The sequence below is a fragment of the Stylophora pistillata genome, chromosome 12 (genome assembly GCF_964205215.1).
Source record: "Stylophora pistillata chromosome 12, jaStyPist1.2, whole genome shotgun sequence".
In the NCBI taxonomy this organism is placed as follows: Eukaryota; Metazoa; Cnidaria; class Anthozoa; order Scleractinia; family Pocilloporidae; genus Stylophora; species Stylophora pistillata.
Genome location: NC_142530.1, coordinates 21,835,029 through 21,847,541, shown reverse-complemented (window position 1 = coordinate 21,847,541; position 12,513 = coordinate 21,835,029). Strand labels below are relative to the sequence as shown.

At 40.0% G+C, this 12,513-nt stretch overlaps 1 protein-coding gene across 3 annotated transcripts in view; it reads left to right on the top strand.

Annotated features, from left to right (window-relative positions):
* Positions 1-884: 884 nt before the first annotated feature.
* The window catches only part of LOC148719267 (tetratricopeptide repeat protein 28-like), a 14,452-nt gene continuing 2,823 nt past the window's right edge, over positions 885-12,513 (top strand). For all 3 annotated transcript variants that reach the window (XM_088741743.1, XM_088741742.1, XM_088741741.1), the window contains exons 1-8: positions 885-967; positions 1,934-2,003; positions 5,428-5,496; positions 5,774-5,830; positions 6,514-6,675; positions 8,109-8,186; positions 9,117-9,184; positions 9,495-12,513. The exon at positions 9,495-12,513 is cut by the window's right edge. In XM_088741743.1, coding sequence (XP_088597869.1) covers positions 5,430-5,496; positions 5,774-5,830; positions 6,514-6,675; positions 8,109-8,186; positions 9,117-9,184; positions 9,495-11,006 — 1,944 coding nt within the window. In that variant the 5' untranslated portion in view covers positions 885-967; positions 1,934-2,003; positions 5,428-5,429 and the 3' untranslated portion in view covers positions 11,007-12,513. The remainder of the gene's footprint in view (positions 968-1,933; positions 2,004-5,427; positions 5,497-5,773; positions 5,831-6,513; positions 6,676-8,108; positions 8,187-9,116; positions 9,185-9,494) is intronic.

The following is a 12,513-nucleotide window of genomic DNA, read 5'->3' as shown; positions in this document are numbered from 1 at the left end:
TTCAAGCGCAAGATTCTACAGTATGACTCTTTCTCATAGTTAAATTATAGAATGTTACAATTTTACATTTTACATTTTAGTAGTATTTAGAATTATACTTGTAACTCGAAGATACTAGCTTATTCTTTAGCTACTCCAAATTCGAGATTAAATAAAGTATATGTATGTATGTATGTATGTATGTAACTACGCTGTTAAGTTCAAGTCTCACGTTTTCCGACCAACATTTTCACCACTCTTCCGGTAATTCTGAGCAAGTCTACTCTAAAGGGGTTTTTTTCCAATGGAAATTATATCTGTCAACTCATTCGTGTTCTGTAATGGAATGATCTATGGCCGTTTCTTTGGACTGATCCTTTGGCCATTTACGAACTTCTTAAGACAAAAGTAATTTCACTTAATTCTTCATCAACGTTTTCAAGCGCACTATTGCCGTGACTAAAAGTGATTTCCCTCGTCACTAACCGCGTGCAATGAAGAGGCACGTGAAGGAAGGCCCGAGGAGAACTGACCACCCCATACACTTCTTTTCAAGTAAAACGACAGATTCGGAAAGGCTAGTTTTTGTCGATTATATTTCTGAAATAAATCTTGATTTGACACCTAGAGTTGACACTCACAATAAAACCGTCGAAAAGACATGAATCATAACGACCAGCCACGCTAGCGAAAAAAAATTGAAAAGGATGAAGATTAATATTGTTGTGCCATACTTCAGATTTATGAAAATGAAAGGCTAAAATATGACGTCTGAGTCCAACTTGGCGAAAAAAATAGTGAAGTAGCATAGCCTCAGAATAAATTCATGACTTACAAATGAATCGAAAGAAACAGTTCATAATTTTCGTTTTCTACCGACTTCGTCATGCTTATAATAGTAATCAGCTTCATCAAAACTGCTCGTGTTACCAAGTGAACCATTTTGTTACACATTTGCGGGGAAAATCACATTTTCATAAGAGTTAAGGTGAGAGCTGAATTAGTTAGTTGGTATATTAGAGATATACGATGTTAAGTGGGTAGGGATTAAATATATAAGTAGAAATAATTTAAATATAAGAGGAGAAAAATCAAAGAAATATCATATTCATTCGTCACAAGCGTGACAGAAAGAGACATATTGAGTTTTCCTCGAAGATTCGAATCTCTGAACTTCGGATTTTACGATGTGAAGATCTACCACAGATCTACAGAACACTCTTTAATGAGCCAAGGCATACACTTGGTTCATATGACACACGATTCAAATATTCTGTAAACATCCGCAATGTCGAAAGCGTCATGTCTAAAATAGATAAAGAAAGAGAGTAAATTTCAAGCTTCTTCGTCGAATGAAAAAATTCAAAAGTCGAGATCTGCAGGGTAAGAGATTCAATCTTCAGATAGGCTCAGAATAATTTTTCATTACATAATCGTGACAAACGAACCAAACTGTTCTTAATTCGATCGACGAACAAGCAAACTATTTCCTCTTTTTCTTTTATTATCAAATCAAACGACAGAAAAATTTTCACAATGCTGACTTCAGGTACAAATGATAGTAGCTGATTTATCTTCCCATGAGAGATTTATGAAACTCATGATAATATGGTTAATTCAAGTAATTTGACCGGCGCTTGTCGCATGCGAATCTTAGTATATAGCCTCCCCTACCGCGATTGATCGCAGAATCTGCAAAACTGGGGCTCTAAAACCCTTAAGAGAGATTCAGATTTCTCTCATACTGTCCCAGCTTGCAGTACTCTGCTTTATAATATTTTTCTTAAAATATTTTTTGAGATACTCTAAGTGTATCTCCAAAAAGAGATGTTTCTTTAACGACCTGAATGTCTGCAGCTAATATTTCTCTAAGAAGGGTACGAATTTTATCCGCTGTAAATTGTCAACATTTTCTTCATTAAAAGCGTAACGCTTTGAATCTGTTTTCCTCTAGTTTCGACGGAAAGTCACGTATCCTTCTTGGAAAAGAACTTTTTTGGAGTTTTACTGCAAGCACTCTTCAGGTGAGAAAAGCTAATGCAGGTTGTCGTAACGGTTTTCCATAGAAAATATTACGCAAATAACTTCTACACTGATGGCATTTCCATCCAGTTCTATGTAGAACCCGACGGTGATAAATTTATGTTAGTTCTTCTCACAAAGTGAAGATGAATCCAATACAAAAAAAACATCAGAGATTATAACAGATTTATTTATTTTTATTTCGCACTAAATTTTTATTCTAGTTAGAGAAAACTAAAGAATGTAAACTTAAGAAATAAAGTTCCCCGTTTATAATCTTCCATCTTGGCGTCCTCTGCATGAGTGGAAGAAAAAAAAAAAACAGCTAAAGTGATTCCAAAATAATTGTATAGGGGTGGGATCTCTAGCACTATCGAATTTGCCCACAACATCTGTACGTTGCACCGCAAACATCTTCAGTGCAGAATTGGTGCGCGTCATTTACTCGAAATAAGTTCACTCTTATTATTTTTAGAAGTTTCATGGGGCTGTCGAGGTGAAAGCGGAAAAGTGAAAATTTGAGGAAATCCCAACGCTTTTCATGGAAAAATAACGGGGAAGACTTTTATTTTATGTACAGTTTTTGAGCTCTAGAACCCCCACAAAAGCTTAAAATGGAACATTTCCTAAAAATACTGATGCAAATCCAACAATTTATTACGAGAATTATAGAAAAACCGAAACAAGAAGAATAATTTGTCGATTGAACACCGTATTCTCCCCAATAAATTGCGAGGAAATTCATAAGAAAACAACGAGGGAAGCATCAACCCTATCTTTGGATTTTGTAGGTTAAGTAGTAGAGCAGTTTGATTCGATGTCACTTCGTTGCCATGATACTGTTTTCTAGCAAATCTGTGCAATCAAGAGAACATGTCCTCTTGGTGCAATAATAAAACTCACCGTGGTTGACTTCATTCTTTTCGATTCAGTTTTCTATGGCGGAGAGTTTCCTGCCCTGAGGAGAATCATGATGTTGCGGATGTTTTTCGCCTAAAGGAAAATAACCGAGTCTAAATCGCAGGATGACTTCATCGTAATACAGAAAAATGCAAAAATAACCTTAAAAGGAAACAAACTAACATTAAAACAACAAATGAATATACAAGATAACTTTTGATAAGTAGCAGAGCACTTTTACATGGAGTTAAATCTTTGATCGTAAATATGAAATATTTGATGTTTTTTATCGAAATAAGAAAGCAAAATATCATTTATGATATTTTTAGGTGTCTAAAACGGAAAAAAGACATCTTTTGGGCAATAAAAGGATTTATTACACGACTCGGGCAGTCAGAGGGCCAATAACTAAAATCAACCAATCAAAATGCACTATTGCCGGTCAATATTCTCTCAGTATTGGACCGGGCACTGTCCCGAATGGTCCCGGATGATACCGCACTTGTGTCCCTTTGAACTTCAGTCGTGTAATAAATCTCTTATTAACCAAGCTTGCTCGGGACCGTACTGGAAGAAGATCGGCCCTCGGTATTTTTTATACGGACCTCGCTGCACTCGGTCCGTACTGTCAAGACCTCGGGCCGATATTCTCCCAGTGCGGCCCTCGCGCTTGGTTAATAAGATATATTTAGAGGATGACAGTTGACAGGTACATTTAGTTTTCATCATCTAATTTATGACAGCAGTTTGAAGCCTGTGACATTAAAAAAAAAAAGACACGGAGTTTCAATTTTATTTGAATATTCTTGGTTTATTGTGAACCGCTTCGAGAGTATGCCACGTATGTATCGCTGATAAATTCCTGGGTTTCTCTCAATTGGTTCGCAGCTGAAAAGTCCGCGCACGATGCAATTTCGTCAACAGAATGGATAACCTGTTGTATTTATAGCTAAACCAGCCAACGTTTCTAGAAAACGAAATTAAGCGTGACAAAAAACGTTATGACAAGAAAAAAAAAAAGAAAATAAAGACACAAAGAAATTATCAGATGAATCCGAGACTCTTTGTAGTTTTCTTTGTTTTGACCGATATGAAGACATCGGTGACTCTCTTGTAGCCAGAACTGCCAGAAAACCTGTACAACACGAGCGAAATGCAAAAAAATTGACTGGCTCCTAAGTTACGAAATATAAAACCTCCTAAAATATCCATTCGGGGGGATCAAAGCAGGAAATCACGGGACAGCAAATTCTGATTTTCCTTTTCGGGTAGCCGGTCAGAGCACAAGATTCCCTTTATCTTGCTCACTCGCGGGTCTCATCGCAGAAGAACGGCATAAAAATATGAGGAGAAAACGTCAACAGAAGCTGACAATAGTGAAAATTTTAACCAACAAAGACGTTTGCTGCCAATTCTTGATCACGATCATGTGTAACAATGAAACCTCGAAGACGTCACGATTTAATATTTTGGTTTTCCGATGGCTTGTAAACATCATTTGACCTTCTTCGCAAAGCTCAGCAGCATAGTTATGTTATCCTTTATAGAAGTAAAATTTTAGTCTTTAGCGATTTGAACTACGTAACCACAAAGTAGTTACTCGAAATTTCTAACTGGTTTTGGTTGGAATGCTTTTCATACAGTAACGAACTGAATCAACACATGTGTTGACGTGTTTACATCGTACGTCAGAGGGTAAAAAGTTAGGCGCAGTAAATGCTGACGATGGTGCAGAATACTGCTCTGAAAGGCGGGACCACTACAGCAGCCTATCACGAGAAATTTAAAAAATATCTCGTTCAAAATTATATAGCAACAGAGTTTTTTTCTCGCAATGCGCTGAGAAATATATTTTTCAGATTCGCCAACACTTATGCGATATCAAAATATTTTCTCCATTTGTTTTCACTTTCAGTCTACTTCGGTGAGCCAAATGTTTTGTGGAATACTTATGACTTTGGAAAACGCAACAGGACTGAATTCAAGAGAGCTTCGCATAATTTTGAAAAACCAGTACATATTATTTTCTAATCCTGCTCTCTATGATGTGTTAAGATGGCCGTGTGAAAATGCGTTACTGCACAAATTTAATGGTAAAACCAAGACTCGCGACTGGAGTTTCGGTTTGAAGAACTTTCGAGAATTCATCCAGCCTCACTCGTGATTACATAAGGGTATAAAAACAAGGAAAGAGTCTCAACTGCATAGTTTTGTTGTATGTTTCTCAATGCCTAACTCGAGCAGTTAGTTTGTTCATGTCAACACAAGCATATAACGGAGAACCTTGGACAACATAACATTCGCCAAGAGTACGAAAACAATCAAAGCAACAAACAAACAAACATCACATATATGCGCAACTTGACTCACGCTGTCATGCTATCAGAATAGCGTGACGGAGAAAACTTTTCGTTTTGCCTAAATTTCAAAGTCAAGTAATTTACGGCGTTCTCTTTAGAGAAATTAGATTATTTTCATTTGAGTCACTTCTTTAGCGCATTACAAGTGATTCCATTTTATTTCCAGTTATGGCGGAAAATAACCTCTCAACAACGGGAGAAGAAGTGGACTTGGACAATGAGTGTCCAGCCACAGGTGAGAGAAAGCTATAGAAAAAACTGGTAAATGAATATTTTTTTAGTGAAGCGGTTGTGAGGCTGTGAGGTCGTGTAGTTGATTAAATCTTAGGTCTGGTGCTTTCTTTTTTGTAAAGTTAAACGTGAAGGTTTTAAGGATTTTTAAAATAGCGCCTGTATCGTAGGAAACGAAATTCGTTGCAGTTACTGGGGGAAAAGTCTATGGGGAGCGCTTGCTAGAATTGCACTTGGTTATTATCACTTACAAGGGTAGGTTATTTTATTTGTAATTTCAGCAACACAGGAAAGTGTGCGTGAAGTCACTTCAACTGTGCAAGATGACCCTCTAAGAGGTGAGAGAACCAAAGAAACACGTAGAATTGGATTCTCAGAACGATGGTTCATTCTTTTGATGCGACGCAGTTTCACCAAAATTTGTTCCTGTTTTAAAAGTGTTCGAATAACAAGAGAATGCTCTTCTCGAGTTTCAAACTGACGGTGCCTATTAAGAGTCATGCTGTTAACAAAATTATTTATGAACGGGCGATCACGAATCGCCACTTCCAACTTGAGTACTCTGCAGGAGGTACCTTTTAACCTTCAAAAGTTTCGTGATAACCTCTGGAATTGAAACTTCTTGAAATTTCTTGGAAGCTTTCAAACTGTAGTCCTATTCGCAGCCGTTCTTGAGGATGTCATGAAGGGGAGTGGGGATGCTCGACAGACGATTCGCGTTTTCCGCCAAAGTATTTCCATCGCACTTCATCCTAACCATAATAAAACTAATCTCCAGAAACTGGTGTAAAAGGGGTTTGGAAACTATAACTTAATAGCCAAGATACAAAGAAGACTCCATATGTTTTATTTAAGAAATGCGCAAATAACTGTTTCTGAATTCTTGTTCTTTTGTTCTGGAGAGTTCTAAGCTTCTTTACGACTTGAAAGTTCGATTTAAAGCAATGAAAGACTGGGATTATCCATCAGATATTGTTGTATTTAATTCAGAATCATTAACAATCAATCGGCATGTTTTCAGATAAAGCGAAAGTTTGTCTCGAGGTAGGCAACCTTGAATACAGAAAAGGACAAACTAATGAGGCGATAAACACCTACACAGAAGGACTTCAAGTGAATTGTAAAGATGTACGGCTGAACGCCAAACTTTATAGCAACAGGGCAGCAGCTCATTTCCACTTGGGTAAGAATTCATTGCTAAAACTGCTTAATCCTCCATGCAGCGTAAGATAATGAAATAAAAAATCTGGAACCACTTCAACATGATTTGTCGACGTCCAGTGTTCTTTCTGTCATATTTTGCATCCTTTCCTCACATTTTACTTAAAGACATCGCTAACTTGAATATCTAATGTGAACGAACACGCAGAAATGCTCTACAAAGAAGCAACTTTTGAGAAAACCGCCTTTCATCGCATTGTTTGAGAAGTTCCTAACTCATAGATGGTAGCAGGCCGAGCCATCTTGCACGAAATGGCGCCCACTTTTGCCAGTCCTGGTCACAGACCTCGTGATTTGAATTTGTCCAAAAAGCTAGCACTATTTCCAGTGACCTATAGGGATTTTCTCTTGGTTCTCTCGGTCGCTCTCACCAGGTTAGAGTCCTTAGGAGACGCTTTCGTTGAGGACAACGTGGAGATCCTTTAGCACCTCTGATAATGACGACAATAATAATAATGATATCCGGCATGATTTAATCGTGAGATTTCGTCGAAGGACGTGAACCAAAACGGAGGTATCGTCAAATGCGAAACCCCAGATTTTGATAAAAAACTTTCTGAATCACGATTCTTCAAAACTCTTCGGGAGAACTCACTCTGACTACTAGTCTGCCGATATGATTCTCTTGGCTTGAGAGACACGCCAGAGACAAGAGCTTAACGATTTTTCAGTTACTAGCCGATGATTTTTCAAACTCATGCAGGCTGTGGTGGGAAATGCGAGAGGTCCTCTCAAAAGATGTCGCGGAAAATAATCAAACGTAGTCAAAGTAAATACAGATGAAAAAAATCATACAAAAACCGAAATTTCCAAATCCAAGGCAACTGTTCATCTTTAACTCAAGTCCTCAAGCTTTACAAGAACAACACGAAGCGTTTCTCGTTCTGTAAAGACTTATTCCTCAACATCTCATTCACTTACTGAAACATTAAAAAAAAAAATGGGAAAATCATAAACAGAAAACTTGGGTGTGCGTTGACTTATTCAGCCGAGGAAACAATTCCTGCATGGGACTAAAATGATACAAAAAAAGCGTCGAGGTGCTTCTTTGATCAGTATTCCTCTCAATAAACATGTAATATGTCCAGAATAGTATAAGATGAACTTTTTGAGTTAAATTGTCATCAAATTCAGTTAATTGCCAGTTTTAAAATGTCAATAGGGCAAGAAACAAAAACTGACTGTGTGGCTCCATTCCTTCAGTGTCGTTTGTAGATTGTCAAGTGGTAGGAAGGAGGGCAAAACCGAAAACCGTATTTCCTCTTAACTTTACCCAGTAAAATGATTATTGCCTGGTTTCAAGGACAATTCTGGGACAGGCAAACAAACGGATGTTACGCGTAGATTGCAATTGACGTGTAACGACCACTTACACTTAACTCCTGATTGTCACAGGAAACTACGAGGAATGTCTCAGTGATGCAACAGTTTCTGTTCAGTTGGAACCCAATTTAATGAAAGCTATAACTAAAGGTGGGTTTTTCAATCATAGGTCATCAAAACCCTTTCAGCGATTTCGTCGAAAGGGAATTGTGTGGATTACGTCAGTTGACTTCCCCCCCCGGTGTCAATGATACCAGGCGCGGAAATGTTTACTATACTGCAAGTTAGGGCCAACAGGGTTGCAGTCGAACCTATATTGATGCTACAAGATAATTTGGTTTTATTGTTGGGGGGTTTTACCACTCACTTGACTTTTAAGAAGAAGTACCAAGAATCTTCTCTTTTTATACTTCTTTCCTACTACACCGTCTCAGATCTTTTCTTCTGCTTTTTGCAAGGAGTGCCCGCGTATAAAGTACAATAATCACAGACATGTTTGGGTTAGCTGACCGTGGGAGTTTCCACAGTGTATCCATTATTTTGCAGTGGGGGAAATTGGGTGGCTCGCTACGAGGTACTTGGCGAGTATCAGGGAACCAATTAAACGCAAATGATTTAACTGCGCGCGAGAATCACGCGCACAAACAGGCCTAGGATCTTCAGTGCGGGTAAAACTCATAGTCAGTTTTACCAACCCAAACGTGACCTCCTATGAAACTAATTATTCTCAACCATAACAAGCGATTAAAATGTCTAGCACGGTAAGAAGGAAATCCGCGAACTGAGCCAAGTTCAAGCACACACTCAAAATAAAAGATCAAAACTATAAATCTACTAAAATAACACGTAGGCGCAAAGGCAAGGCTCAGCAAAACAAAAAGCCTAACTGAAAAAGTCTCAAAATAACAACTTCCAATTTTACCTGACAACATTATCAACTGAGTTGATAATGTAAATTTGACACAATACAGACGTTCCTAGCGTGAACCCTTCGTCAAAACGCTCAGATGAAGGGCTATTATATTTGTATGTTGACGGTAATGAAATACCTTTAACCACCAACCATTTCATTCTTTTCAGGAGCCAACGCTTGTGTCAAGCTTTGCTTGTACAAAGAAGCAAGGAGCTGGTTACACACAGGATTGGCCGTATCCTCTCCACTGATAAATGTTTCAAACGTAACACGCAAAGCAAAGCAGGCGATGTTTACTTGCACCGCACTGAGCAGTGACAAGGACCAGAGTTTAAAAGGCTCTCGTTGGTGTGTCTGGAAGTAAATCACCATGACATCTAAAACTAAACAGACAATTGCACTAGGAGTGCTCGCTAAGAGTATTATTAAGATAGTAACGCCATTTTCTAGAATTCTACCTAATATTCCAATATTTCTGGAAAGTACATTTTCTCCAAATATTCACACATTTTCTTATCAGCTATTTATCCTTGACCTGTTTTAAGATTAATGAGGGTAACAAGCTTCTGCTAGATTTACTAAGCAAAACCAATGCTGAACTAAAGGCCAGAGAGGGAACATGCTGTGGCAAACTGGGCTGCGCATATTTTCGTCTAGGACAGTTCAAAACAGCAATCGAGTACTACCAAGGGGATCTAGAAATAGCTAAAGAAGTGGGAGACAAGGCCGGAGAGGGAACAAGGTATGGCAATCTCGGCTGCGCTTATCGTAGTCTAGGACAGTTCAAAACAGCAATCGGGTACCATCAACGTGGTCTAGAAATTGCTAAAGAAGTGGGAGACAAGGCCGGAGAGGGAACAAGGTATGGCAATCTCGGCTGCGCTTATCGTAGTCTAGGACAGTTCAAAACAGCAATCGGGTACCATCAACGTGGTCTAGAAATTGCCAAGGAAGTGGGAGACAAGGCCGGAGAGGGAACAAGGTATGGCAATCTCGGCTGCGCTTATGGTAGTCTAGGACAGTTCAAAACAGCAATCGGGTACCATCAACGTGGTCTAGAAATTGCCAAGGAAGTGGGAGACAAGGCCGGAGAGGGAACAAGTTATGGCAATCTCGGCTGCGCTTATCATAGTCTAGGACAGTTCAAAACAGCAATCGGGTACCATCAACGTGGTCTAGAAATTGCCAAGGAAGTGGGAGACAAGGCCGGAGAGGGAACAAGGTATGGCAATCTCGGCTGCGCTTATCAAAGTCTAAGACAGTTCAAAACAGCAATCGGGTACCATCAACGTGGTCTAGAAATTGCTAAAGAAGTGGGAGACAAGGCCGGAGAGGGAACAAGTTATGGCAATCTCGGCTGCGCTTATGATAGTCTAGGACAGTTCAAAACAGCAATCGAGTACCATCAACATTGTCTAGAAATTGATGTAGAAGTGGGAAACAAGGCCGGAGAGGGAACAAGTTATGGCAATCTAGGCCTTGCTTATGATCATCTAGGACAGTTCAAAACAGCAATCGGGTACCATCAACGTGGTCTAGAAATTGCTAAAGAAGTGGGAGACAAGACCGGAGAGGGAACAAGGTATGGCAATCTCGGCTGCGCTTATGATAGTCTAGGACAGTTCAAAACAGCAATCGAGTACCATCAACGTGGTCTAGAAATTGCTAAAGAAGTGGGAGACAAGGCCGGAGAGGGAACAAGGTGTGGCAATCTCGGCTGCGCTTATGATAGTCTAGGACAGTTCAAAACAGCAATCGAGTACGATCAACGTGGTCTAGAAATTGCTAAAGAAGTGGGAGACAAGGCCGGAGAGGGAACAAGGTATGGCAATCTCGGCTGCGCTTATGATAGTCTAGGACAGTTCAAAACAGCAATCGAGTACGATCAACGTGGTCTAGAAATTGCTAAAGAAGTGGGAGACAAGGCCGGAGAGGGAACAAGGTATGACAATCTCGGCTGCGCTTATCGTAGTCTAGGACAGTTCAAAACAGCAATCGGGTACCATCAACGTGGTCTAGAAATTGCTAAAGAAGTGGGAGACAAGGCCGGAGAGTGAACAAGGTATGGCAATCTCGGCTGCGCTTATGGTAGTCTAGGACAGTTCAAAACAGCAATTGGGTACCATCAACGTGGTCTAGAAATTGCTAAAGAAGTGGGAGACAAGGCCGGAGAGGGAACAAGGTATGGCAATCTCGGCTGCGCTTATCAAAGTCTAGGACAGTTCAAAACAGCAATCGGGTACCATCAACGTGGTCTAGAAATTGCTAAAGAAGTGGGAGACAAGGCCGGAGAGAAAACAAGTTATGGCAATCTCGGCTGCGCTTATGATAGTCTAGGACAGTTCAAAACAGCAATCGGGTACCATCAACGTGGTCTAGAAATTGCTAAAGAAGTGGGAGACAAGGCTGGAGAGGGAACAAGTTATGGCAATCTCGGTTGCGCTTATGGTAGTCTAGGACAGTTCAAAACAGCAATCGGGTACCATCAACGTGGTCTAGAAATTGCTAAAGAAGTGGGAAACAAGGCCGGAGAGGGAAGAAGTTATAACAATCTCGGTTGCGCTTATGATAGTCTAGGACAGTTCAAAACAGGAATCGGGTACCATCAACGTGGTCTAGAAATTGCTAAAGAAGTGGGAGACAAGGCTGGAGAGGGAACAAGTTATGGTAGTCTCGGCTGCGCTTATGGTAGTCTAGGACAGTTCAAAACAGCAATCGGGTACCATCAATGTCATCTAGAAATTGCTAAGGAAGTGGGAGACAAGGCCGGAGAGGGAACAAGTTATAACAATCTCGGTTGGGCTTATGGTAGTCTAGGACAGTTCAAAACAGCAATCGGGTACCATCAACATTGTCTAGAGATTGCTAAAGAAGTGGGAGACAAGGCCGGAGAGGGAACAAGTTATGCCAACTTCGGCTGCGCTTATTTTCGCCTGGGGCAGTTCAAAACAGCAATCGGGTACCATCAACGTCATCTAGAAATTGCTAAAGAAGTGGGAGACAAGGCCGAAGAGGGAAAAAGTTATGGCAATCTCGGCTGCGCTTATGGTAGTCTAGGACAGTTCAGAAGAGCAATCGAGTACCATCAACGTGGTCTAGAAATTGCTGAAGAAGTGGGAGACAAGGAAGTAGAGGCACACTCACTCTGTTCTCTTGGAATAAGTTGGGAGAGGGAAGGAAATCTGATGAGGGCGCTTGACCTCTTTCACTCGAGTGTAAAGATTTATGATGATATCAGGGACAGTCTTCAATTTAACGACAAGTGGAAGATCTGCTATCGCAATCAGAAGAAAGACGCATATACAGGTTTGTGGCGCATATACCTAAGTCTAGATGAAGATGATAAAGCTCTCCTTGCCGCAGAAAAAGGACGTGCTCAAGCTCTGAGAGATCTCATGAACTCGAAATATAGGGTTGGAAATTATTCAAAATGTAGCAGCCCATGCGTTTCTTTGAGTTGTGTTCCATCAAGTACAGCTTTTATAGCTATAAGTGGGCCTTTCGTTTACATCTGGGTCATTCGTAGCAATGAAAATGTCCAGCTGAGAAAGGTACATGTCAATA